Source organism: Quercus suber, unplaced genomic scaffold (assembly GCF_002906115.3).
Source record: "Quercus suber isolate HL8 unplaced genomic scaffold, Cork oak 2.0 scaffold_325, whole genome shotgun sequence".
NCBI lineage: Eukaryota > Viridiplantae > Streptophyta > Magnoliopsida > Fagales > Fagaceae > Quercus > Quercus suber.
The window spans coordinates 634,020-659,845 of record NW_027069778.1 but is presented as its reverse complement, the minus strand read 5'-3'; the positions used below and the strand labels follow the sequence as shown (position 1 = coordinate 659,845).

The window sequence follows — 25,826 nt, the reverse complement described above, 5'->3', positions numbered from 1 at the left end:
ACTTTAAGGAAATAAAGTTTTAAAAAATTATACATAAAAAATTATTAAAAATTAAAAAGCTAGCTTAAAAGCTAGTCCCAACCACACAACAAAACATTTTTATGACTTGAACTAATTGAGAGTCTAGATGATCCTCTTCGAACCAATTGTATGCATGCACCAAGGAGTTTTTTTTTGTGGAGAAAGTATGCACTAAGGACTTAAACTTAGAATTTTGACCCCTTCCAAACGACTGTAGCAGGAACATTTTTTTTATATTGCGAAAATCACATTTTTATTTCTATATTTTCACATGATTCTACTTTGGTCTCTAACTTTTATTTCCAATGCTTTTAGTTGCTATTCTGAAAAACGAGTCTTTTTTTTGTCTCTATCGTTACATCAAAGACGAAAAATACACACGTAGCAAACGTATTTAAATTTCAAAATTAATTTATTAATTTTAACTAAATAAAAAAAAATCAAAACAAAAATCAAAATCAAAACTCACGTAAATTAAGACCTAAAAATATCTTGAACAAAAACACTAAGAACACTAACCTAGACTTAATATCTCAAAATTGAAAATCAAAAACCACAAACCAGAAACACAAACACAAACCCAGCCATAGATCAACCAAACCAAATACAAAAGCAACAAACACAATCCCAGCAACTGATTTTTCAAAACCCCTCTTCTTCTTCCTTCTCCCTTCTTCCTCTTTCTCTCTTCTTCTTCTCTCTCTTTTTTATGTTCTTTGTTTTCTTGTTCGGGGTTTCATATTTTGTTCTGTTTTGTATTGTATATGATAAACTCCTCAGGTGCGCGATGCTTTCTACGCGTGTTTGGATAAGGAATCCAATAAGAGACCCACTGAAATCGCTTCCGTCGGGCTCTTATACCCATCTGAATGCAAAAACTCCAGGGCCGAGTTTGACAAAAACACTGCCGTGCTTCTTGGGTAAACCCCAAAACTAAAATTTCAAATTTTAGTGCCATTGTTTCATGGGGATTTTAATTTTTTATTATTGTTATTGTTGTTTTGCTTTTTTGGAATGGTAGGTGAAGCATTTTGATAGACAGTACCGTCGGAACAGGAGGGTGCAGAGGCTTTTGGATGACAAGGACTTGAGGCGAGGTCCGTTGATGCTTCCACAGACTTATACTTTTAAATCCTCATAAAATTTCGACTTTTTATGACCATTTGGCTTTCTGGGTCTTCTTTAAAATGTGCTAGTTTTGTTGGGTTTTGATGGATTTGCACTTGTACAGTTATCAAACAATAGGATTTGCATTTTCTGGATTGTTATCAAAGTATATGATGCTTGCCTTTAAATCTGAATTATGATGCTTCTTTGTGTTTAACAGATTTTTTTTAATAGTTTTGATTGCTTTTGTATTTGGTTTGGTTGATATGTTGCTGGGTTTGTGTTTGTGTTTCTGGGTTTGTGGTTTTTGGTTTTCAATTTTGACATCTTAAGTCTGGATTGGTGTTTTTGTTCAAAATACTTTTAAATTTTAATTCATGTGAATTTTGATTTTTATTTCTGTTTTATTTTTTTTATTTAGTTAAAATAAATAAATAAATTTTTTAAATTTAGATGCTGATGTGGCAATTTTTAATGCCAAATAATATTTTTTTATTATTTTAATGGCCACGTCAGCTTTTAGTGTGCAACAGTGTATTCCATTTGCCACGTGTGCATTTTCCGTCTCTAATGTAATGACAGGGATAAAAACGAGACGTGTTTTCAGGATAGGGACTAAAAGCGGTGGAAATAAAAGTTAGGAATCAAAGTGGGAATCGCGTGAAAATATAAGGATGAAAATGTGGTTTTTGCATTTTTATATTTTTTGTTGAGAAAACAAGTAACGGGAACTTATGTCCTCTATGGCTCTATATAGGCCTCAATATCAATATACACAACTTATATATATATATATATAGAATTAGCATACATAATAACTAGATAATTAGATAAGTACAAAAAATATCTCTCATAAGAAGTTATCGATATTTTTTTTAAGAAAAAAAAAGAAGTTCTTAGCACCAAGATGTAATAAATAGTTTGTTTTCTTCATCATTCAGTTGCATCTGTTCAACTTTTGCAGAGCTCAGTTATGACTCATGCAAGCTTGTAACTTTAGTGGCAGCACAAAAGTGACGGACCTTTGGCAATTTTTGTGTTCTTTTCTTTCACCCAAAACAAAAAACAGACATATAAGATATCCACTGCACTAAAAACTTATTGATATCTTAACATGATGATAAAGAGTTTTCTTCATGAGCCAACGTCTTTCCCAATAAAAACAAAAAACAGACAGAAAAACAACGACTTTAATTATTTCTTTCATCAAAAAGCTACACACCATCAAAAGCCAACGAAAAAAATGAAATTTTTACCAGGAAGAACACTGTCTAGGGATGAACCAAGAACGCTCTCTAGGGAGGAAGAGGGCAAAGCAAGCTTGTGCAACTTTGGAGACCGTCAGGCGTATGGACTGTGCGGACCTTACCCACAGGTTCTTTCTAGTCCGATTCTACACTAAAGAGGATCTGGATTCAGTTTTGGATAAGGGGTCGTGGCTTATCAATTTGGCGAGTCTTTGGGCAAAGTGCTGAGGATAGATGCCCATACAACCATGGAAGCTCGAGGGAAATATGCGAGGCTCTGTATTCAGATTGATGTTAACAAGCCATTGGTAGACACGATCCTTATTGGGTGCTTCGAGCAATCGGTGACATATGTTTATCAATTTGGCGAGTCTTTGGGCAAAGTGCTGAGGATAGATGCCCATACAACCATGGAAGCTCGAGGGAAATATGCGAGGCTCTGTATTCAGATTGATGTTAACAAGCCATTGGTAGACACGATCCTTATTGGGTGCTTCGAGCAATCGGTGACATATGAGGGTATTTATAAGCTTTGTTTTACCTGTGGAAGAGTTGGACACAAGGTGGAGGCTTGTCCATACATGATTCGGCATGGGAATGATACGGCAACTCCGGTGGAGGATGGCAGGGATGGCGTAGAGATGTGGGTAGCAGAGAATGGACTAAAGCCCAAGAGCTAGCTCGTAAAGGGCCCAAGCCCGTAATTTTTCACCCCTTTAATATCGATAACGAGGCCATAGCCCATTCTACTTATGAAGCTAGCGGGCCTAGCTCGTCCTAAAGGGCAGGTTCAAAGGCCTCAAGTCTGATACAGAAGAGCAGCCCATCAGTTAGATCCTCATCCGCTTCGGTGAAAGGAAAGAAAGTTCTAGCAAGAGTCAAACCTTGAAGTACCAATTTTAAGAATGCTACCACTCCTCAAACAAAAGGTATCTCCTTCAGCTCACCCTCTCCCTCACACAATTTTACCTTTCGTACCAACCTTGCTACCAAACCATCTTCAAATGCCGCCTTTGAGTTTAAGTCCTCTGAGTTTGACGGAATGGACTTTAAGATCAGGAGTAAAAGTGATCAAGACCCCGGTGTGCGGCATCATGGAGATTTGGACGACCCTTATGATTTTAATGAGAGAGCCCAACCGCATGTTCGGGGAAGCATGGAGGTTAGTTATGCCATTAATGGTGGTGTTAGGATCTTAGACCTCTTAAAACACAAGAATTAGATTAACCTAGTTTATTAGCCAAGTGATTAACTTAGTCAAATTATGCAAATCTAGGTTAACACAATAAATAATCATATCAAGAAATAAAGCAATAGAAATGTAAAGAACACAAAGATATTATCACCCAGGAAAACCAAACCGGTAAAAACCTGTGGAGGATTTAACCTAGTCATCCTCAAGGTAAACTTGAATCCACTATATGAAAGAATCGAAGTTCATACAAAAGGATTTACAAGCACCCACGCTCGATTTTCTAATGCTACCCACCAGTAAAACTTATTGACACGACCACGTGCAAGCTCCGAATCTACGGACTCCTTCTTGCTTGGATTCTCCACAAGATACCAGCACCCCCACTTGTGTTTCTTTAAGCTTCAATGACAGCAACTGAGTTGATCATCAAGATGTTGATATTATCTCTACCTTGAAAACCTTAAGTTTATGTGAAGGAAAACTTCTCAAGGATCTCACAAGAGATTCACACAAATCACAAAATATGAGTAACAAGAGCATCCAGAGCTCCTCTAAAAACGTGGCTAGGGTTTTCTTTATATAGTGGGAGAAGTAGATCTGAAACCCTAATCCTTAATAGGCTTGGGCTGAGTTGAAAAATTATGCAGAAAAATGTTTTGCCCGAGATTCGATCGATCGAGTCTAATTTTCAATCGATCGAGCCAGGCTGAAAGTCACTAATACTTCTGCAACCACTCGATTCCAACTTTACATAAAACGCCCACATTTTGAGCAAGTCTAAACAAGACTAACAACCTATTTTGATCATGATTTGCCAACAATACACATTAGAGTTCTAAATACATAAAATCCTAAGTCTTTAGAACCTAACAGGTGGGAATAAGGAGAATGGAGCATCTGACACTTATGGGTCGGCTGTGGGGATAGATGGAATATCTATGGAAGTAGTGTCTACTAGACGGACTGGTGAAGCTGATGAAGACTGGATGGAGACTGTGGAAGGAGATGGAGCTTCTACCTCCGCTTAATGAGGTCCCTAACCTCAACCATCTTTTTATCATGAATATTTTTATCTGGAATAACAGGGGTGCACTGAAGCCAAACTTTCAGAGTCATGTTCATGATCTAGCTCAGATTCATGATCCGGCCATTTTTGTGGTTATGGAAACAAAATTAGGAGGTGACAGGGCAAGGGAGATTACAGATCAATTACCTTTTGATGGGGCAATCCATACTGATACGATTGGGTATGTTGGCGGGCTGTGGTTGTTATGGAATTCTGACAGAATGGAGATATAGAGGCTAGCAAGCATGAAGCAGGAGATACATGTCGAAGTAAAGGTACATTCCTCAAACCTTTCTTGGATCTTTTCTGCAATCTATGCAAGTTCTAAAAGTGAGGAAAGAATCATTTTGTGGGAAAATCTTACCAAAGTAGCTAAACTTCATAACCTACTGTGGGTGATGGTTGGGGATTTTAATGAGTCGCTTATTGATGAAGACAAGTTTGGAGGCAGAGGGGTTAGCATAAACTGGTCACTCTTATTTAAGGATTGTTTGAATAGGTGTAGTATGATGGATCTAGGCTTCTCAGGTCCCAGGTACACTTGGACTAACAAGAGGGATATTAATAATCTGATTCTAGAGAGGATTGACTAATCTTTTATGAATCCTGAATGGTGTGTGTTGTATCCGGAAGCAAAAATCACGCATCTGCGTAGATGCCACTCAGACCACTGTCCTGTCTTGCTTGAAACCTGTCCAGGCAGAGCCATACCACTCACCAGACCTTTTAGATTTTAGGAGTTTTGGTTGTCAGATACATCCTTCCCAAATGTTGTTGCTGGCATAACAATAGGGGTTTGGCTGACTCAATTGATTCTTTCTCCAATGAGGCTACCTTATGAAATAAGAATCATTTTGGAAACATCCATTTTAAGAAGAAGAGGATCCTTGCAAGGTTGTATGGTATTCAGAAGGCATTGTCCAATTATCCAAGCGCTTCTCTTTTCAACCTTGAAAACCAACTCCACCATGATCTCGAAATGGTTTTGGATCAAGAGAGGGACCTTTGGTTGCTGAAATCTAGGGTCAACTGGATGATACAAGGCGACCGCAATACTTCATTCTATCACATATCTACCTTAGCTAGAAGAAAATGAAATCATATAGCCTCGGTTAAGGATGAAAGGGGAGAGTGGATCACCAATGTTAGGGAGGTCACAGAGTACTTCTGTAAGGGTTTCATTTCTCTATATTCCACTTCGCATGAAGCTGCCTCCCGAATCCCTCACCAAGTTGTTCAGTGGCATGGCCGACTGTCAGAGGAGGTAAAATGCTCCCTTGCTACCACGGTGTCTATTGAGGCTATCAAAGGTGCTCTTTGGTCCATGAAACCATACAAAGCCCTGGGGCTGGATGGACTACATGCAGGTTTCTTTCAAAGATTTTGGCTCATAACGGGTGACTCGGTGATAAGGGAAATGGAGAGGGCTTTTAATACTAGGAGAGTTCCGGACTACTTTAATAAAACCCTTATTGTCCTTATTCCAAAGATGCAGGGTTTGGAAACCTTAGGAAATTATAGACCTATAAGTCTTTGCAATATGGTCTACAAGATCATCACTAAAGTGATTGTTACTTGGATCAGACCTCACTTGGATAGCATTATCTCTCCATACCAAGTTGCATTTATCCCGGGTAGAATGCGCACAGACAATATTATTATAGCCCAAGAGCTCATTCACACTATGAGTAGAGCCAAAGGGGGAACAAGCTACATGGCCATCAAAATTGATCTTGAAAAGGCATATGACAAGATTGAATGGGCCTTTATTAGAGAAATGCTTATCGAGTTCAACTTCCTGGATAGTATCATTGACCTCATCATGAGTTGTGTCGTCCGTTTCCACTTCTCTCCTATTTAATGGGGGATGCTTGGAGTCTTTCCTCCCTTCTCGAGGCATTAGGCAGGGAGATCCTCTCTCCCTGTACCTTTTTATCCTCTACATGGAGTATTTGGGTTATCTGATAGAGGAAAAATGTGAAGCGAAGCTCTGGTCACCCGTAAAAGCCTCAAGAAGTGGCCCTGCTTTCTCTCATATCTTCTTTGATGATGACCTTGTTCTTTTTGCTAAGGCTAATCAAGTTAATTGCCATGCCATAAAGGATGTCCTTGAAGTATTCTGCAAGAAATCTGGGCAGACCATGAGTGAAGCAAAGTCACGGGTTTGTTTCTCTCCCAATGTCAACTTTGATTTAAGGGATAACCTGGCTGACATCCTTGATTTTAGATCAACCCCTAATTTGGACAAATACCTCAGCTTTCCTCTTAAGCATTCGGGTAAGGGGGAGGGGCAAGATTTTGACTTTGTTTTGGATAGAGTAAAAAAAAAAAGTTTGTCGGTTGGAAAGCAAATTTAGTCTCCATGGCAGGTAGAATGGTTCTCATCCAAGCATCTTCATCCACCATACCCACTTATGTTATGCAGAATGTTTAGCTACTCGTTAAGATCCTCAAGGGCATAGATAGGGTTAATAGGAATTTCTTATGAGGGTCTACAAACAACTCAAGAAAAATGCACTGGTTTAATTGGGAGAAAGTCACTACCCTGAAGGATTTGGGAGGTCTGGGGCTCCAATCAGCAAGGGGTAGAAACACAGCCCTTTTAGCAAAACTCAATTGGAGATTCCACTTGGAGAGTGATGCTTTTTGGGCTAAGGTGCTCAAGTTGAAATATGGGACTAGGCAGCGTATAAACTCCAGAAATGTATCCAAGTTGTTGGGATCTAACATTTGGAGGAGTTTGAAGAAGGGGAAGCAGGTTTTTAAAAAGGGCATGAAATGGATTCTAGGGAAGGAGAGTCAGTTTAATTTTTGGAGAGATAGTTAGTCGGACTTAGATCCCTTTAGATTCATTATTCATGGCCCAATCCCCCTACAATCCGTTAATCTTAAAGTTAAAGACGTCATCTTCCCATATGGCTGGTGCTGGTCAGCCATTCCTTTTGACTTACCCCAAGATATTAGGGAGAACATTCAAGCAATCCCTTTTCCCATTGCAACTAGAAGTGTTGATAAATTGGCTTGGAAAGGGTCTTCTAAGGGTGGTTTCAGCTCAAAAGGTGCCTATAGTCTTGCTACAAAGTCATTTGAATCAGCCTCCTTTCCACGTTTGTGGATATGGAAAGTATGTATCCTTCCAAAGATCCAAATGTTTATTTGGCAGCGTATGCACAATAGTGTGGGAGTAAGATGTTGCTTGGCTGAGAGAGGAATGCATATTCCTATAGTTTGCCCTTTATGCCATACCGAGACTGAATCCATCAGCCATGCTCTTCGTGATTGCAGATTTGTCAAGTCTATATGGCATTAGCTAGGGCAACAAAGGGTAAATTATATTTTTCAATCCCAAGACATCAGAGACTGGCTAGCCACTAATGCAAAAGCCAAGACTTCCCACAATGATGAGGGGTTCCATGGAATATTGTTTTTCCTTTTGCTATATGGCTAATTTGGAAACATCGCCATAAGAGCCCTAACCTGTGCCTTGCCAAGCAGATCAAAATGCAAGCTACTAAATTTTTTCTGTGTATTAATCGTCCAAGAAGCAATTGTTGCATGATTACAAAACACATAAGGTGGGAAAAACTAGTCTCGGGTTGGATGAAACTCAATACCAATGGTTCTTTTGATGATCTGTTGGGAATTGCTGGAGGGGGAGGTCTGATCAGAGATGAGTAGGGGAATTAGGTAGCGGGGTACACCAAGAGAGTAGGAAAAGCAAATAGTTTCATAGCAGAAGCTTGGGCACTCAAAGACGGACTCGTGTTATGTAGTCAACTGAACCTGTCAAGTGTCATTGTTGAATCAGATGCAAAAGCCTTAGTAGATGCATTGAATAACCCGGTTTATGATAATTCAGTGGTTTTGCCTCTTTTTTATGATTGCAAATAGTTGGCTGCCCAAATTCCTCAGCTTGTTTTGAGACATATTTATCGTGAACCAAATTCGTGTGCGAATCATTTAGTTAGTATGGGTCGACTGCAAAACTCTGAGTTTGTTGTTTATAGCAGTCCTGAGTTTGTTGTTTATAGCAGTCTGCCTGTGGACCTAATGAACCTTATTGTGGCTGACTGCCAAGGATTGTACTCTAAAAGGCTCTGCTTTGATACTCTGCTTTCTTGCTAAGTTGTCTTTTTTTCCTTTTACCAAAAAAAAAAAAAAAAATTTGAAAAAAAGGAGAAATTTTTTGTAAGACAGTAATAAATAAATGGTAGGGGAAAAGTCTTCACAAAGACAAAGACCGAGTCAACGTTCCGTACTTACTAATTTCCAAAATTTTTTATACTGAAACTAATTTCCAAAGTCGATAATGACATTTTTATAAAATAAAGTAAAAATTTGATGATGAAACAAAATTACATTTCTATACGACAGCCTGTGTTATGTCAAATGTGATTATGATCAAACTAATTACTATTCAGGGATTTCGGTGCTTCTAAATTATTTATTGGGATTTGTGTTCTACCAAATATTTTGTCGTTTAAATTGACAAAGGTGGAAAGATTGCTTGCTTGGTTAATGCAAAAATTTATATCTATTTTAGTATAAAAATTTACGTTTTTTATTATAAATATTCACTTTTCAAAGCACCCAAAATCAAATTATTTATTTTATACTATATTTTATTAAAATATCAAATTTTCTTGATTTTTAATTTTTTTTTTCTTTCTTCATACATAAAAACCATTATCTATTCTCTTTTTTTTTTTCTTTTTTTTTTTTCTAAAGAATAAGTATAAAATTAATAGTGATAGTGTAAAAATACAAAGTTTTTACAGTAATCATGTATTTTTACACAACTTTTAATAGCTTGATGTAAGTGAATTTTGAGATTAATTGGCTAAAATATGATTCTTTTTCTAATCAAGCAAAAAAACCTTTAGATTTCCGTCGAGAGTTGGGAATTAGGAATTTGAGAAGAGAAAATATGGATACAACTTTTGCAACAATAATACAAATATAATCATTTTCACACTTCATTGCACAACTTATTAATTTGTGCAATTATAATTTATTAACGAAAAATGGTGGGTCGTATAAGTTAGTAACGAGTAGAAAATGTCAATCATGCACAATCACACTAGTTGTAGCTTTTGTTATCAATCTAACGTGGTTGATTTTGAGTGGTGATGAAAAAGTTGTGGTTCTATATGAAAATAGCAGGCAACCACTTATAATCTACCACGTCAAAATTAAAAAAAAAAAAAAAATCATGACACAAAATTATGGTCATAGAAGAACTTATTCCCATTTAAAAAATAATAATAATAATAATAACTTTCTTAGAGTATTCATATTTGGTTTGCTAAAAAATTAGCATTTAGCATACCAAAAAATCACTTTATCAATTTTAGCATACTACCTAACAATATACCTTACATCCATACTCTATTATTGTACTACTTCAATTAAATATTCTTTCTTTAATTTTTTATTATTTCTTTATTGATATTTTAATATAAAAAAATTCTTGTGTTTAACTTGTTGCTAGCAGTTTACTGTAGTGACAAGTAAATTAAAAAAAAAAAAAAAAAAGCTATAACACAGGATGTTGATCGTTTTTCAGTATTTGGGCATTTAAATCAGTGATAGAGTCAAGAAGTTTTCTCGGAAAACCGATAAATACATTTTTGTGTAATTTTAGATTTATTACTAAATGTAAAAGAAGATTAATGGCCCTCCTTGACACCCCTCGCTCCGCTTATGATTCGAATAGGATTTTAATTTGCTCTAAGTCCGCGGAACTTAGCTATCAATTTTATTTTATTTTTAGCAAGAACGATAGAAAATATCAATTTTTAATTTGCATAGAAAAATGAAAATCTATCTATTGGCATAGGAAGGCTCCACGAAAGAGCCATGGGAAAATTGTCCTGATAAAATAAAATTTAGCTTCAGCTGCTGTACGACTCTTTGAGTCTTTTGTGTTTGAAATGGAATGAGAAAATTGTCCTGATAAAATAGAATTTAGCTTCAGTTGCGGTACGACTCTTTGGGTTTTTTGTGTTTGAAATGGAATGTATCCGGATCTGGATACGGATGAAAAGGCCAGCATTGGCCTTTTTTTATTTATTATTTTTATTATTTTTATTTTTTAAATTGAGATGCATGTGAAGATGTTGTAGGTCACCGTTTATGAGACAGTGACAGACATTTTACCAGAGAATAAGCAGTTGACAGTGTATATTAGTGGATCTCATACGCTGTTTACAGGATCTACAAATTTTTTTTTTCTAGTAATTTTTTCATTAAAAATAAGTTTTACAGTATTATTTACATATTTAAAAATTATTTTGTTAGTATTTTCAGTTTTTAATTTCTAACAAAAAAAAACATTATCTAATGGAAGAGATTTCAAATTTTCAATCAATTTACTAGCGTTCCGTCTGAAAACTACTCCGGAGAATGTCCACATAGGAAAAAATCAAGTGTAAGAGGCCATGCAAATCACGGATTGATGGTGCTATCTGACAAGTGACAACATAGGAAGATTTTTGACAATTCAAGAAGGTTTGGTCAAATGTCAATGCATGCATCCATTATCCATTCATTTTTTAAAATTGTTTATGAAAATTTAAAAAGTTGTTAAAAAAAATTTAGGGTCCAATTAGTTATCGATTTTGGAAAATTTTTTATGAAAAATTAAAAAAATTATCAAAAAAGTTATATCACTTTTTTTTTCTCATAAAAAATTTCTTAAAATGGTTTACTAATGTATGCTATAGATTAGTAAACCATTAACTATTTATTTTTGAAATTGTTTATAAATTTTTAAAAAGTTCTCAAAAAAAAAATTAATCACTTTTTCAAAACAAAATTTCCTTAAATGGTAGTAAAACTCTTACAACAAGATTAACTTCTGTTTGAAGTATTGTGCAGGATCAAAATCAAGATCAAGATTAGAGTTCAAGTATTCAAGAAAAAAACTTTTGATCACCTATTATGGTAGCCCACATCACAAAGACTTCCTCAATTGCTATTATCTTTCTTAAATTAAATTCAAGCTCATGTGAACATAGGAAAAAAAGAAAGATGCAATCAGGTTATTAATTTGGAAAAAAAATGTTAATGGTCATTTGCTTCTTCTTTTTCTTTTTTTTTTTCATAACTTTTGACAATCAAAATCCTATTCTTCCTCCCGGTTTTTCAATTATTATTATCTTTCTTAAATTTAAATCAAGCTCATGTGAACATAAAAAAGAAAAAAAATATAAAAAGAAAAAAGAAAAAGAAAAAAGAGAAATGCTTTTTGAGGAGTGCCTCCTCAGGAAGATGCAATCAGGTTAATTTGGAATAAAAATGATAATGGTCATTTGCTTTTTTTTTCTTTTCTTTTTTCATAACTTTTGACAATCAAGGTCCTATTCTTCCTCTTGTTTCTCAAACCCAAGTTATATGATTATTAATTTATTAGATTGATACGAATATTTTGGTTGATCCATGGCATTTGTTTATGCATTCACGAGGAAAAAAAAAAAAAAAAACACAAGCTTAGATATCAACCAAATTGACTTGAAGTTGACTCCTATCAAAAGATTAGACAAGTATTCACGTTTTTATTTTTTCTTTTATTTCATGTCAAAAGTGGTTTCCTCGTGCTGTGTGCTCACTGGCAATTGTGTTTCCATGTACGCTTCATTATTTAACTTAAAAGAAGGGAGAATGTAATCCATCAGACACGGAAAGGAGACTTGTTTTCTTATTTGAAAAGGATTTGTAGTAATTTCTACTAAGTTGCAGTAATTTTTGCAAAAATACATATATGACAAGATCTTAAATAGATATCTATTCAAGTTTATATTTAGATGAAAATTTTATTGTCAAAATTCAAATTTTTACCAAATAGCCACTTGACATGTGTACATTTTGCAAAAATTTACTCTTTTTTAGGGAACAAATAGGAAACTTGTTTTTTTTTTTTAATAATTCAATAATTATAATAAGAGAATTTGAGTCTTTGACATCAGTGAAAAAAGAGCCTTTAATTGAGATGTAAATCCACTTCAAAGGGCATGGAAAGAAAGATTTAGGTTTGATTCTTTGATTATTAGAGTAAAAAGGTGAGAGGTAATAAAGAATGAATTGATATTTTCTTTTTGCCCGGAAAAGCGTAAAAAAAAAAAAATTGACTAAAATTACTCTCTTATTTAGACCCACAAAATATTACCAGTGTATAAAAGTGGGAAAAATAGAATAGAAGCAATATGAGACGAATAAATCATATTTATCAATCAGAAATGGATCTCCTCCCATTTCCTCATACTTTTAGCCAAATATAAGATACATGGCATTTAAAAAAAAATTAATTGTCTTTAAAAATCCATATAAATCAAACAAGATGTTTTTCTCAAAAATAAAATAAAATAAATAAAATAAAACAAGATGAAACTGCTTGCACCGGGACATAAAGACCCTATGAAATTTTAGGGTTCATAAGTGCAAAATTTAAGATAAAGTAAACCGAGAATAAGCCAAATCAAGGATAAAAACTACTTAAAGACTTGCAAAAAAGTAATTTGAGGCTAAGTTAAACTAAATAAGGCTTAATTGTGAAAAGTTAAAAATATTGGAAGGAAACTTACTTTTAATAATTCAACAATCCAACTACAATCAAGACTAAATCTACTAGAAGGAAAATACAATGATAAGCAAGCAGAATTTGGGTATCCTTGATGTGATGGTAAAGATCCCTTCTTCTAAAATGACAACCTTATTTATATTTGAGACTCGACAGATATTAGTATTTATAATCCACTAAAAGTGTGCCATTTCTATTTCCTGTTAGTGCCTCAACCATTTTGAGAATAAGCAAACAAATAATAGTAAATAAATAAGACAGGAAAATAGCAGGGAAAAGGTTTAAACAAATTCAAAAAAAGTTTCTATTTGGCTGATTGGGCCGCTCAGTTCAGCAGGTCTGGATTTTATTGCTAAAAATATACAAAAATAGAATGTTTGCTGGTTGTTTTAGCTGTATATATGAGCATGGTTGTCAGTATCGTACGATAGATACATATCGTGTGTAAAAAGTTCCGTATCGTATCAGAGTATCGTAAGTGCTCATGAATCGTACGATACAGTGTGTGTATCGTATGAATCGTATCGTATCGTAAAATCGTACATATTATACGATACATAGACAAATGCTTTAAATTGCTTGACAAAATTTTCCTAAGAAAACGTGCACGGTCACGAACATAATAGTTCAAGTCACACTCAGCCAGTTCAAGCACATAATTTAGAACTCTTTTGAAGCTCTGAATGTCTTGCCCTTCTGCAAATAATAAGACCTGTACAAAAAGGCATTTGAAATAAATAGCACATTTTTTTCGAACCTACTAAAATCAAACAATTCAAAATCAATATGATTTCAATACCTCAACAAGAAACACCAGGAACCATCATATATATATATATATATATTAAATCGTATTAACTAATCTGAATAAGAACTGTCATAATAAAAGAAATTGACCAATAAATAATCTTAATAGCATGACCAAATATACACTTAAGTACAATTGAGTATTGAGTGAATTGATTATAACAGACAAAAATAAAGGGACTCATGAATGTGTATGAGTTTGGAAGAGTACTGCAACCTAAACTTCACACTCCTTAGAGATTTCAAGGAATGAATGTTTATAGCCTTAGTAGCTTGTTTGATGGAGAAGAGGGACACTGAAGAACATAAAATGTTCTCTACTAAGATATAGAAATAATTGATGAGATTAAAGTAGAACTGTAGAAAAGTTCTCATACATACCTTCACAATGGAATTAAGTATCTGAAGCTTTGTTTCTAATGCTTCTGAGGTGAAGTGCCAAGCAAGATACTTCAGTACTGTGGATAATGTCCTCGGTATTGTCTCCCCCAAGGAGCTATACTCCAAATAATGATTGCACGGGCTGCAGGTACCTTGACTGAATCCAAACTATGAATCAGCTGAATTATAACCTGTAAAAGTTAAAAAGAGGTTACTTATAGATGCAAGAACAAATTCTTAAGATCATGCATAAGATTCCATTGTAGAACACATGACTATAGCATATGTGCTGTAGTGAACAATCCAAACCAAAAAGAATCTTTTGAATTTGTTGTTACTGGATATAACTAAATTGTTAAATAGGCCTTAATCCCAAAAGAAAGGCAATGTAAAGACTAGGCCTGCACTTCAATGTAAAAACTCAACCACAACATAAATAACAGAAAGTATTAACCAAAAACATTCCTGGAAGATGCATAACTAATGCAATGACATACGAAGGTTCTCCTTTTACATACGCACTTTTTGTTTCATCTAACTGAATTTATAGTTCAATTAAAAAATGCATAACTAATGTTATAAAGAGTTATTGAATTCTTATTAGATAATTTTTTAACATGCAACATGACAGGAAATTCAAAATGCTGAGAAACCTAATAAAATAATGAAAAGAATAGCATGGAACACCTCCAAGTAACATAAAAAACAAAAAGAACCAAAAAAAAAAAAATTACATCCAATTTTCTTGAACCAACACACAAGATGCCAAAAATTATGTCCAAAATGAAACTAAATGTGTCATATCTGCCATCCCATTCCTTTTTAATGTGTCCCTTGCCTTGCCTCTACATATTCTTCTAAAATGCCAGAAAATTCAGATAACATAAACAGAACATAGAAAGCTGAAACACGTAAGAGAGGATCACAACAACAGAAGAATAAAGAATACCTTCTCGTGACTGGGTGGATCTTGCTTTATGATTGATTGAATTGACATTATTGCTTGAATTAAAACACCCGCTTCTCCATCCACTGATCCAAAGTCACTAGACAAAAATTCTGCATTGTTGTGCGTTTCATTTAACAAAGAAGAAAAGAAAAAAACATTTTTCCAAAGCTCAGTATAAAACAAGTAGCAGGCAACAGACCCTGTCTAGTCAGGGCCAACTTCCAAGCATGTGGTCGCCATATCGGGAAGTCTTTGTGAACATAAACCAATAGCAGCAACAGTATCTGCAGCAAATCTCCTGTCTGGATCTCTAATGTAATCCTAGCAACACTAAAAGATAAACATCAATTCACGCACTAAAATCCCAAGAACATGAAAGAAGAGATGCAATGGTTGTGATGGACAAAAACGCAAATTATAAAATAATTTTATAGCCAATCCAAACAACAGCAAAAAAATTGCGCGTGAATGTGTGCATGCGACTCATATGTCATACACGTGAGTTAATGTTAAGAGTTGGTCAACAATTCAAGATTTTCATAGGATATGGTGGATTGGTGTCTTAGACATAGTCTTAGTGTCACAAACTTGAAAGTGACATATTAGCATTAAAATAGATTCCTTCAATTGATGATCCCACCTAATGACTTTTCCTCAAATTGGCCAAAAATTTCTATTTGTTTCCTGTCCCCAAGAAGCAGGTCTGAAACTTCTTTTATTACACAGAGGGATGCGTTCCAATGTCTACCCAATCAATGTTATATTTACATTATTGTGTTTTGGATAGGAGAGGATAAGATGTGCTGAAAACCAGATAAGAAAAAGGACTGCAAGGTCGGTGTTTATTACCGACTTTTAGACTCTGATACTGCTACTGATAATGATACTGCTACTACTGATCATCTTTTCCCTTGGAAAATAATTTGGAGATCCAAGGTCCCTCTGAGAGTAGCTTTTTGTGTATGGACTGCAGCTTTGGGTAATATTTTGACTATTGACAACTTAAGGAACAGAAAGATAAAGATCATAGATTGGTGTTATATGTGCAAATGTAACGGTGAATCTATTGACCACCTTTTGCTACATTGCCCCATTGTTTCAGATTTGTGGTCCATGATTTTTGGTTTGTTTGGAGTTTTCTGGGTGATGCCAAAATCTGCAGTTGAGCTTCTAGCTTGCTGGCAAGGTCACTTTGGTAGGTCATCGAAATGGTCACAATTGGATGATTATCCCACATTGTTTGATGTGGTGCATTTGGAGGGAAAGAATAGCAGAAGTTTTGAAGATACCAAGCATTCTATGCCTGATCTCAAGTTATTCTTTTTCCAAACTTTATTGGACGGGCTGACTGCCTCAAGAAATCTTTCTTTCTTTTCTATTGTTGATTTATTAGATTTAAAAATTTTTTGTAACTGATTGTTTCACCCCAATATATTTCCTGTATACTTGGGTGACTCCTTTTTTCTTTTATATATATATATATATATATATTACTTTATCAAAAAAAGAAATAAAAGCAAAGTGTTCAACAAAGTTCCAAGCAGATACACTGACAGCATCAAGGTCATGAAATAGTTAGTATCAAGATGTACGGAAGCATGACCATTTTCAAATTTGGTCTAATGCATGAACCCTACACATTTGATTGTGCATGACCGCATTGCCATTTTAGAGCTGCATCTGTTAAACATTCCCATATATGCAAAAATAAACACGTCAGTGTAACATGTCACTGACTACAGTTATTTATGGATTACCCAGCATAAATTAAATTCCAACAAATGATGGTAAATTTCCGAAAACTAAGAACTGTAATTAATTATTTAACACAACATTTTGATGTAGTAAGTAACTCAATTACAGTCCAGCCCACAGCAAGTTCCAAAATGATCATTACTTTATCTGATATATAGGGACCAAAAAAGCCCAACATTGACAGACATTCCTCCAAAAGGTAGCCACTTATAATTAAAAGTTAGTGAAAAGAGATTATTAAAAATACGGGGGGAAATACCTGAAACCCTTTAAAAACAAATGAAATGGTTGATTCTGTAACAATGGATGAGAGTATCTCAAGCTTCAAAGTTTTTATTTGATATGAATCTGAAGAACATATGAAGAAGTCTCAAAAGTGTGGAGAAAAGAGAGAGGGCATTGCTTTGGCAAAGGCTTGAATGTTGCCTAGGACCTGCAAAAGTCAATTGATATAACCATCCTTACCATCTTACAAACTAAACTGAAAAATAACAAAATATAAGAGCAGTAAATAAAATCCCAGATTTTACTCGGACAAAAGCAATATCTATTCTCATAATGCATGGTTCAATGCACGCTTCCTCTTTCAAATAAAATTATTTTCACTTACAAAAACAAAATGCATAAGAAATCCAATATCATGACTTACTAACTTCCAGAGAAAAACTTTGAATTTCATGCATGGGTATCACCCACATCAAAAGGTAGCAGGCTATTTAACCAACCATAAGCTTTAAGATAGCGCTTCTCACCCAACAGGTCCCAGAAAGGGCATAGGAGAATTAAGGATGGGGGTTACATAACAGATATAAGCAAACTCATCCTATTATAGAGGATCAGATCAGCAAGGCAGGTGATATTCTTAACCAAAAAAAGAAATAAGCTATCCCTTTTCTTTTAGATAAGATATGCATGCATTTCATATAAACATGTAATTCAACTAGAAGGATCATACGAAGTATGCATAAACCAAAGATTCAAAGAGATGTTTTAAGTACCACATATTTTGAGGCATTGGATGATCTCAAAAGAAACAAAAGTGGTTTGACAATTTTCTTGACATTCTCCCTTGGTGCCATTATCCAGTGTACACCAGCAGCTGCAAGTACCACTGCACTATTATGACACCACAACAATGGGGATGTACATTGCAGCAGGATCTTTACATCGTCATTACTTTTTCCAGAAGTAAATTGTGCAACATTCAGTTCTGAAGGACCCGTGTTTGCGTAACTTAATTGTGATAAGTATTCATCCAGCCCTTCAATATAACACCTGGAAACCATATTTGCTAACTACAAGTCAATATTTCCACTCACGTCAGCACCTAATCCAAAATCATCATTCCCACTCGCATATCCAGTGTCTTCTTTATTTGAAATTTTGGTAGCTTCACCATTCTTTTAAGACTTGCCACTCTTTGTACTACGCAAAGAAAACATAATAGATTCTTCAACAAGCCCATGCCTAGCTATCACAAAGCACAAAAGGATCCCAATTAAGATTATCTGACCCCACTCTTCCACATCGGGAAGAATCTCACATAACCTCCGATAATTCCGCTCAATGAGTGAAAAATTATTCAGACACATAGAAGCAAATGCAGCAGCTGCAGCTCCAACCACTCCAGGTGATTGGTCATTTAACAATATTCCAACAATCTACATAAGTCATAAAAAACCAACAAAAAAAAAAAAAAAAAACCCTTTTCAATTCATGTTGTCCTGTTAGAAGCATGTGGTTAAATGATTAAATTTACCGGTCCTCCTATCTCTTATAACAGTCAAGTAACTGTTATAAGATTCTTCAACCAACGCATTCGGATCCCCCAAATCCTTCTGGAAACAATTAATAGATAGCAATGCTTCATTCGGACGCCTAATTTTTCATCAAATTATATAATTACACACTAGCCAAACAACGCATATATACGTACGTACATACATGAATACATACATACATAAAAGTCAAAATCCCTAGGTTACGTACTTTTCAGCGTAATGTAGTAGATACAAGTAAACCAGCTTTTTCACTTCCAATGATTGAGTTGCCACGTTCTTAACGACCTGAAATTCGATTAATTGAGCAATAAATTAAGTGAGATTTAGGCATATTTTGTTTGTGTGGTGTGATTGTAGTTTTGAGAACCCGAGGGAAGAAATTGGAGACGTCGAAGCCTTGGGCAATGAGAGCGAGCAATCGCTTAAGAGCTTCGCATTTCTCGGAGTCGAACTTGCTGTCGAGGAGAGGAGCTATGTTGACATCTTCGGGATCGTCGTAGAGATGAGCGTCCGTGCCGATTCGGAACCCCATAGACGACGCTTTGCTTAGAGTCTCCGCCGTGGCTCCGAACTGAGGGAACTTTTTCTTTTTTTTTTTTTTTGGTTTCGGGTTTCGGAATCAGAAAATTTTGAGATCTTTCTCTCTGTTTCGGATGGTAAATTGCTGCTGGAGAGAGAGTGTACTGTGTATGTTTGGATGCAGAAGATGCGTATTCTGCATGTCGATTAGGACTTGCACGTGTTTGGGTACCCCTCTAGAGTTATTACTTTTTTTTTTTGGTTAAAGATAAAAAGAGGAAATTTGATTTAGTTATGTAGCGGATGCATTAGATTTAATTAGATTTAGTTGTGTAGCAAGTGTCAATTTTCCAAATATTTTACAAAGCACTCTCTTGAGTGTGCCTTAAAAGATCCCATAGGTAGAAGAAAATTCAGCATGTTTCGGAAACATGCATCCTCCCCCTCACAATATGGGGTCCACCTTTCTGTGAGGGGGAGGATGCATGTTTCTGAAACATGTAATACCTTCTCCATAGGTAGGGATTAGATACAAATGGTGGACATTATGCAAATTCTTCAAAATTGCTTCTTTTATGTACTCTTCTTTTGGACATACCATCCACTACACTAGTGTGTCTGTGTATAGATAACACACCACATGTATAACAAAAAGGTTACAACATAGGCAAAAAGCCAATTTTAATTTGAAAGTGGCTAATTACGTAGAAAATTTCGACCAAAAAAAAATTTGTGTTAACTATCATCATTGTCATAAATATTTAAATTATTGATAATGTAATTGTAAAGTTGTGATTTACAACTATGTTTTATGTCATCTTTATTCTATGACAAAAAGTGTTTAAGTGTTTTAAATTATTTTCTTATATTTTGTGGGTTTTTATTGCATTGAGTTTAGTGTAGTTAGTGAAAAATTGAGCATGAAATCAAGAATCAGTGCAATTTCTCAATTAGCTCGCAAGAAGCTCGCAAGTAAAGGTTCCCGCGAAAAGGGCACATTAGAAGCACATACTGGAAGCTGAAGAGTTATGACAAGCTGTCAGTTTCTCAAGTGTCTCACGAGAAGGGCCAACCCGCGAGGTACTCGCGAAACTCTCTACTTTGAGGATTTTAAGTGTGACTTTTTTACCTTTCACCCATACTATATATACCCTCATTACCCACAAATGTAAAAAGATTATTAGAGAGAAAAACTCTAGATAGGTTTTCTACAACACAACACACTTATCTTTTAGAGAGAGAGCTATTCATCCTTTAGTGAAAAATCATTGTAGCATCTTCTCCTTGCCTCTCTCCTTTCCTCTCCCATTGTCATACCTTGAGAGGAAATTTGTACCTAAACACAACCCATACTTATTTAGAGTGTAGAGAGTGTTTTGGAGTTTGAAAAGTTTGGGGATTTGCCAAAAGAAGCTGGTGAGGCTTGGCGGATGCAATCGAGCGTATTGCGGAATCTAGAAAGTTAGAGAAGACATGACTCCGAGAAATCCGTTGGTAGCAAGAGTTTGGAGGGCTCAAGTACATTGGGTAAACTAGGTTTAGAGGATCTTTTGTCATTCGTGTACTTCAACTTTATTCTCTAGTAGATCGATTTCGATTTGGAGGGTCGCGAAGAGGTTTTTCGCCGAGTTCTTTAGTTTCCTCTTTGATAACACGTCTTGGTATTATCTTGTGTTTGCATCTCTCTTCCTTTACTCTTGTACTTTACATTTATTATTTGTTGTTTATGTTTATGCACTAGAGTAGTATCGGTTCATTACGCATGTTTACTCTTGTTTCGCACTTTGATTAAGTAAGAGTAAAAGTAATCTAGCCGTAATTTAAAATTTGGGGTCTAAACAACCTCGTGTGTTTTTAGCACAAATCTGAGCCCTTTCAGTAATAAAATCCAATCTATTTATTTCAAATGGGATAGATAGGATGCTAAGATTAAATTATCCTGAGAACAATTCTTAATCCTAGTCTTGGATCAGTGAACAAACCGGTAGGTTTCCCTTAATTTCCTTTTTTGGCCAATAAATCTTTTTTGACAATATTGACTATTAAGGCTAACTTGTTACAATTTACAAGACTGGATTTTCTTTAACAAAGATGATAAAGAACTGTTCAATTTGGTGGAATTTTTCTTTCCACCTGTGCAATAAAACTCAAGAATTTAAACTAATAATGAAATAACAATAACAGCAAATAATTAAACGAGTACACATATAAAGAATATATAGAAGAATTTGGGTTGTTTAACAACCAACCTACCCATATCAACTATAATCAATAAGGATAACAATGCTCAAACCCTCTTGCACAACTCTTATTTTAACCCCATAAGAACAATCAAATTACTCTTCTTATTAAAGTTTTCTCCTCTATGAAAAGAAACTCTTTGTTGGGAAAATAGCCAATTAAGTAATACAACACACAACGGAATTATATCATTTTCCCCTCTTTGTGCAAATGCAATGGCGGGTGTTCCAAATAAGCTAGCTAAACATGATTTTAATATAAACAAAAAATTCAGACAATCAAGATAGTGAATTCTCACATGGAAAATTCTCCAATGAAGAAGGAAAAAACCGCGGTTCCTAGTTTATTAAAAACTTTCACTATAAAATAATGGGATCACAAGTAGAACAAATGCTAGAGGTTACAAAAGAAAAAACAAGATGTCACCAAGTGAGTCTTGACATTCGAGCAAATGAAAAGCAGATTAAACCAACAACACCAGTCAACATGAAGCTATCTTCGTCCAGAACAACATATTGAAATTGAAACGATTTTATTCCAATTTTGAAGAAAATTTCTCAAAAAAGAAAAACAAACAGCTACGAACTTAACCGCGCACAAGGAGGAACCGCCTAACATTCTTCTTTGAAGAAAGCATACTAGTTTTGTTGTATAACATCTACAAGAGTAAGAATGATGGAAAATGCATCTCCGAAGATGGCAGAAATGATGACCTCAACAATCAATTTTATTATTCTTCCGCCATACTTGCGGAAATTCTTCACATTGAAGACACTTCGCTGCACTTGCAAGCTCAAGGTACTTGTGTTGCTTCCTTCAGTTGGTGCAAGGACTTGAACATTGTGCAAATTGTTGAAAATCATGTCCTTCACACATGCCACATGATATCGGTGTTTGCCACAATCGGAAACATAGGCCCAGCCCTTAATATTTTCTCTAAGTTTCCTTCTGTTGCATATCTGACACTTTCTCATGAGTGAGACCTGTTTACGAAGAGTTACTTTCACCCCATGATCAGAAGTAGTCTTGCTATGTGGGAGCTTCAAACAGCAAGGGTGAAGTACAAGTGCTTCGTTGCTTGAAGACTCGTACATGAACCCTCCGACTTCCTTCCCACATGCAACACAGTTTCTATTGTCAGCTTGATACTCACCATGAAATGTGAATATGCAATTCTTGAAGAATGGGTGAAAGATGGGACCAAAACCGGAAGCGAAGGCGCAATCTCCATGAAGATGAAAGTTACAATTCCCTTCGTTACACTTGTAACATGACTCAAGCCCTCGCTCTTTACATCCATCACACTGGAAAGAAGTTTGTATACTTGTGAACAGTGTAAGCCGATGTCTGTGGCTGGGATGCTGTATCTCAGTAATTCTTGACATATCTTCTCAGAAGATTAACTTCACAAGTCAATGCCTGGCCTGTTTCTTGTGGATCTCAAAATTCCTGGACAATTTAAGTGAAAATAAACATGAATTTGGAGTTTGATCAAATAAAAAAAATGGTTCATAATAATATTTTAAAAATATATTATGATTATATGTGGAGAAAAGAGACTGCACAGAAGAAGAAAAAAATGGTGGTGATGATACATGGTTTTCAATTCAATAAGTGGCACAAAACGAGATATTAACAAAATTTTGTATCCAAAGAAAAAAAATATAAATAAATATTTATGAAAAAAATACAAAGCACATATATTTACTCACCAGAATTACTCTAAAGCTATGTAAGAAACTTTATTTTCTTCTCCCTAGCTTTTGTTGGTTGTAACTTGTAAGGAATGAAATATAGTTGCTCTTACAAGGCTTTATATAAGTCTCATTTCACAAGCTGAAACAAAAAAGAATTTTTGAAATTAAAAAAATTATGGAAGACTCTTTCTCAATTATTGATTTCTAGGAAGGCTCATAAATCGAGTTATTGATTTCGTTGTGATCTCTTTTGTCACTGTCAATATTATTAAGCAGAAGAAAAGTACTGGTACAATTTTATTAAGCAGAAGAAAAGTAAGCTTAACTTTTCTTCTGCTTAATAATACTGACAATGACAAAGCACATAAGGTTGGGTTTGGATGGCAACGCGTTTGTGTTTTTTGTGTGGGTCCTGTGAACTGTTCACAGGACTCGTACAAATTTCAACAAAATTTTCTTTAAAACTAGATTCTATGGCATTATTTATACATTTAAAAATTATTTTGTTACAATATTTTTAGTGTTCCCTACTTGTAGAGAAGCACTGTAGCAATTTTAATTTAAAAAATGGAGATGGAGAAGTTGTTGGAGTGGACGTTTGGGGTGTTTTTTCTCTAAAATTGGCTTTAAAGAAGCCATTGAAGATACTCTAAAAAAGCTATATACCATAATGTCGTACCATGTGTGGTGTTTCCCCCTGTCATTTTTTTTCTTTTCAAGATAGAGTTATCTAAAAAATTACAGATGACCCTAATCTGGTAATTTAAAACGTTTATTATTATTTTGTGTTTTTTAAATGATCAATGTAAGATAAATATTAATTAAATTTAAAACAATCATTTTCAAAGTAAAGGAAAGTATCATTTTTTAAAATATTTTTTTCACTCGCGTTATTATCATACAAAATCTTCATTTTGTAGCGAAACAAGTAATTAATGATAAATTAAATCGAAGGTAATCAATTATTTGTCCTTTATTTATGATTTTTTGTCCTTTATAACCAGTTTTCTTGGCCCTTCTTTCTTTTTTTTTCTTTTTTTTTTTCTTTCTTTCTGAGCCTAAGTCAATTTATTGACCAGCAATTATTGGAAATAATAATAAAATCAACTATCGTCATGAGTGGATTATATTAACATAAATGTTTTCTTAGATGTAATATGGATTTGTTATTAAATAACGCCTGCACGAGGTTTCCCCCAAGGGAGCTTTTCCCAGTTTGACTTGATTGAGTAGGATACATGACTTGTTCACAGGAAATATATATCGAATTGGTCAAATTCCCCCACCAACTTACGCTGAACTTCCCTCTCAAAAAAAAAAAAATATATATATATATATATATATATGCTGAACTTTTCTTGCAGTAGATGTGCATCCAGTTCTAGGGCTCTTAAAAACAGTAGTACTACTCATTATCCATTGAAAAGAAAAATTAAAAGCGGTTAACTAAATATCTGTTTGAGAATAATTTATTTAACTAAGTATATTTATTTTTATTTCTCCAAAAAGACATCTATACTTGTATTTTGAAAAAATGAAAAAAAAAAGTTTTAAAAAGTTGTGCATAAAAATTTATTTAAAAAAAAAAAAAACTAGCTTAGTTATAATCTATTTCCAAACACACACTAAAAATTATATAACATTATAACTATATATTATCTTTAAAAAAAAGTATATAACTATGTTTTCTCTCTCTTCGGCCCAGTGCCCAGGGGCGGAGCTACATTGCTCCCCAAATTTTTTTTTTCCTCCTACAACTATACTAGTAATAGGATATAGCCCTCCCAAAAAATTAGAACCGGCCCCCCCAAATATATCTAAGATTTCTAGTTAGTCCAATGGATTTTTAGTTGGCCTCCTCAATTGTTCAAAACTTTATTACTTGTCCACCCCAATTATTCCTAAGATTTATAATTAATCCAAAAGATAATGACTAATAGTTGATCTTCTCCATTGTCCAAAAAATTTATAATTAATCCAAAGGATAATACCCCACTCTCTAGCATCATTGACAACCCATTTTCCAACATAATTTCAATTTTTTTTCATCTTTAGGTACCTACAGAGCTTTGTTGTAGCTGCTAGTGCCAGCCCATTTACCCATTTTGTTTCTTCTCAACACAAAAACTCCTATCTCAACCAAAATTATTAATCCATTTTTTTTCCTGGTGCAACATCATCTTTTTGACCCTTTAAAGAAGTGAATATGCAAGTGCATTTTCTTTTCTCTTTCTTTTATCAATCATCATTGTTATTTTACTATTAGTATTATTTTTGTTTCTTTCTTCTGCCACTATGTGTGTGTTGATATGCATAAGGGTATTTAAGATTTTCTTGTTCACATTTTTGTATTGCTATCTTTATTCCATTAAAGATTGTTGGGCATAATTTTGATGTGAACTGTTCTTTTATTGGATTTTTTTTTTTTTTTTGTATTTGTCTATAATAAACTATATAATTTTTGTATGTTCATTAATATTTA

At 34.5% G+C, this 25,826-nt stretch overlaps 1 protein-coding gene, 2 long non-coding RNA genes and 1 pseudogene across 3 annotated transcripts; 1 reads left to right on the top strand and 3 right to left on the bottom strand.

Moving 5' to 3' along the window:
• Window positions 1–494: 494 nt before the first annotated feature.
• Window positions 495–1,361, top strand: LOC112016431 (uncharacterized). Its single transcript, XR_002883307.2, has 2 exons — window positions 495–941; window positions 1,043–1,361. It is a non-coding gene; the product is annotated as an uncharacterized LOC112016431 (long non-coding RNA).
• Window positions 1,362–13,494: 12,133 nt separating this feature from the next.
• Window positions 13,495–18,980, bottom strand: LOC112016451 (AP3-complex subunit beta-A-like; annotated as a pseudogene).
• LOC112016452 (uncharacterized) lies at window positions 18,774–19,419 on the bottom strand. Its single transcript, XM_065783008.1, has 3 exons — window positions 19,255–19,419; window positions 19,096–19,172; window positions 18,774–18,984 (listed from the first exon to the last, which is right to left on the bottom strand). The coding sequence occupies exons 1-3, from the start codon at window positions 19,417–19,419 to the stop codon at window positions 18,834–18,836; spliced, it is 393 nt and encodes a 130-aa protein (XP_065639080.1). The 3' UTR covers window positions 18,774–18,833.
• A 2,542-nt stretch (window positions 19,420–21,961) lies between these two features.
• On the bottom strand, window positions 21,962–23,511 carry LOC112013858 (uncharacterized). Its single transcript, XR_010632867.1, has 2 exons — window positions 23,360–23,511; window positions 21,962–23,096 (listed from the first exon to the last, which is right to left on the bottom strand). It is a non-coding gene; the product is annotated as an uncharacterized LOC112013858 (long non-coding RNA).
• Between the last annotated feature and the right edge of the window lie 2,315 nt (window positions 23,512–25,826).

Coding starts and splice junctions, on each gene's coding strand:
- LOC112016452 (XM_065783008.1), bottom strand. CDS start 19,419: ATGGGGTTCCGAATCGGCACGGACGCTCATCTCTACGACGATCCCGAA. Junction 19,173..19,254: donor TCTCCAATTTCTTCCCTCGG/GTTCTCAAAACT, acceptor ATCGAATTTCAG/GTCGTTAAGAACGTGGCAAC. Junction 18,985..19,095: donor CTACTACATTACGCTGAAAA/GTACGTAACCTA, acceptor ATGAAAAATTAG/GCGTCCGAATGAAGCATTGC.